Consider the following 2188-nt stretch of genomic DNA (forward strand, 5'->3'; position numbering starts at 1 on the left):
GTCTCACTGGGGGCCCAGGGGCTCCCCCAGGGCTGGTTTGTCCCGCGACGTCCCTTTGGCCACCAGAGCCTTTTCCTGGGGACATTTGGGGACATTGGGGACATGGGGGGACACTGGGGGACATAGGGGGATTTGGAGACATTGGGGACATTGAGGGGATTGGGGGCATTGGGGACATTAGAGGGATACTGGGGGGGTTGGGGACGTTGGGGATGTTGGGGCTTCTTGGGGGTCCTGTGGGTTTTCTGGGATCCTGTGGGGTCCCTGTAGGTTCCTTATGGGTTCAGGGGGTCCCAATGGGTTGTGGGGGGTTGTGAGGGTCCCCACAAGTACTAGGGGTCTCGAGGGGTCCCGATTGGGGGTTCTCACCTCGACGAGCGTGTGCCAATGCTCGATGGGCTTGCGGGGGTTCGCCAACATCTGCGCCCAGTGCTCCCGCCCCGGACCCTCGGCGTCGCTGCCCACCCGGCACAGCCCAATCACCTCATTGTGCCCGATGCTGGGGGGACACCGGGGGGTCAGGGGGGCACCCTCAGAGCCCCCAAACCCACCACAGACTCCCAGACCCACCATGGACCCCCAAAACCCACCACAACTCCCCAGATCCCAGATCCTCGTTTTTGCTCCCTTGTGCAACCCCACTCACGAGGGGTCTCCAATGGCTCCAAGAGGACCCCAAACCCCTCCCTGGACCCCCCAGAGACCCCCAGGACTCCAAAACCCTCCCAGGATCCCAAAGCCCATCCAGGACCCCCAAAGGACCCCCCAGAGCCCCCCTAGTGCTGACCAGTCCAAGGCAATGTTGGGGGTCTTCAAAGACCTCTCAAATGAGGGGGTCTCCCATCACTCCAGAACCCCCCCAAACCCCTCCAGAACCCCACAAAGACCCCCAAAGACCCCCAAAGTCCATCTGGGACCCCCCAAAGCCCCCCCAGCACTGACCAGTCCTAACCAATGGAGTGACGTGGGCAGTGGTCTCATGGGGGACATCAAACGAAGGGGTCTCCCATCACTCCAGGAGGACCCCAGACACCTCGAGGACCCCCCAGGCTCCCCCCTCAGGACCCCCACAGGCCCCCCCCTGGGCTGACCAGTCATAGTCCACAACAGCAATGGTGAGGCTGACGTGGTTGACACTCTCGTGGGGGACGTCGAACACCAGGGCCTCGTTGTAGCTCGGGTTCAACGTGTTCTTCTTGATGGATGTCTTGCGCTTCTTGAGCCGCCGGCCCTCGGCCATGAGCGAGGCCTTCACATACGGGTCTGTTCGGGGAGCCCCAGAAACCCATCAGCAACCCCAAAAACCCCTAAGGGAACCCACAGTGACCCCACAGGGACCCTCGGCCACGAGCGAGGCCTTCATGTAGAGGTTTGCTCGGGGGCCCCAGAAACCCCTCAGCGACCCCACTGGGACCCCAAAAACCCCACAGGAACCCACAGAGACCCTACACACCTAAGCACACCTGTGACATACCTGGGCACACCCATGATGCACCTGGGCACACCTGTCCTACACACCTGTAATGCACCTGAGCACACCTGGGCACACCTGTGACGCACCTGAGTAGCCGGTGAGGTCCATGGCGCGCAGGTTGGACGCCCGGATGACCGTCACCGTGAGCCGCCCGGCCGTGGGCAGGTAACACAGAGAGAAGTTCACCTCGCCCAGGTCCGGCTTTTCCTGGGGGGACACAGACAGATGAGGGGACAGGTGAGAGAGGACAGGTGAGGGGATACAAGGACAGGTGAGGGACAGGTGAGAGAGGACACACGGACAGGTGAGGGATGGGTGAGGGGACACAGGGACAGGTGAGAGGAGACAGGTGAGCGGACAGGTGAGGGGACAGGTGAGAGGGGACAGGGGCTTATGTGACCATGAATCACTAATTAAATCAGAAATGGGTTAATTAATAAATCAACTCATCAATTAAATCCCAAATGGAATTATAAATTCAATTCTCAATCACAAATTAAATCCCAAATAAACCCAAATTTGAGTCAGAAATTAAATCATTAATTAAATTATGAGTTAATCAATAAATTAATTCATTAATTAAATGTCAAATGGAGTTATAAGTTCAATACCCAATTAAATCAAATCCCAAATTAAAATCTTAAGTTAAATCCCCAAACAAATCAAACATTAAACCAAAAATTAAACCACAAATTAAATCATTTGAGACTTTTA

The 2188-nt window shown here is 56.7% G+C and overlaps 1 protein-coding gene across 1 annotated transcript; it reads right to left on the minus strand.

The window, feature by feature from the left end:
* Positions 1-7: 7 nt before the first annotated feature.
* Positions 8-1696, minus strand: LOC114072541 (synaptotagmin-3-like; the record flags this gene model as incomplete). The annotated part of the gene is made up of 4 exons (XM_027910424.1): positions 8-75; positions 370-499; positions 1092-1263; positions 1561-1696. Coding segments are annotated over 4 exons (506 nt in total), but the record flags the coding sequence as incomplete, so codon positions are not given.
* Positions 1697-2188: the final 492 nt, after the last annotated feature.

Source organism: Empidonax traillii, unplaced genomic scaffold, assembly GCF_003031625.1.
Source record: "Empidonax traillii isolate 1590-97213 ecotype Southwest subspecies unplaced genomic scaffold, ASM303162v1 scaffold3443:size21424, whole genome shotgun sequence".
In the NCBI taxonomy this organism is placed as follows: Eukaryota; Metazoa; Chordata; class Aves; order Passeriformes; family Tyrannidae; genus Empidonax; species Empidonax traillii.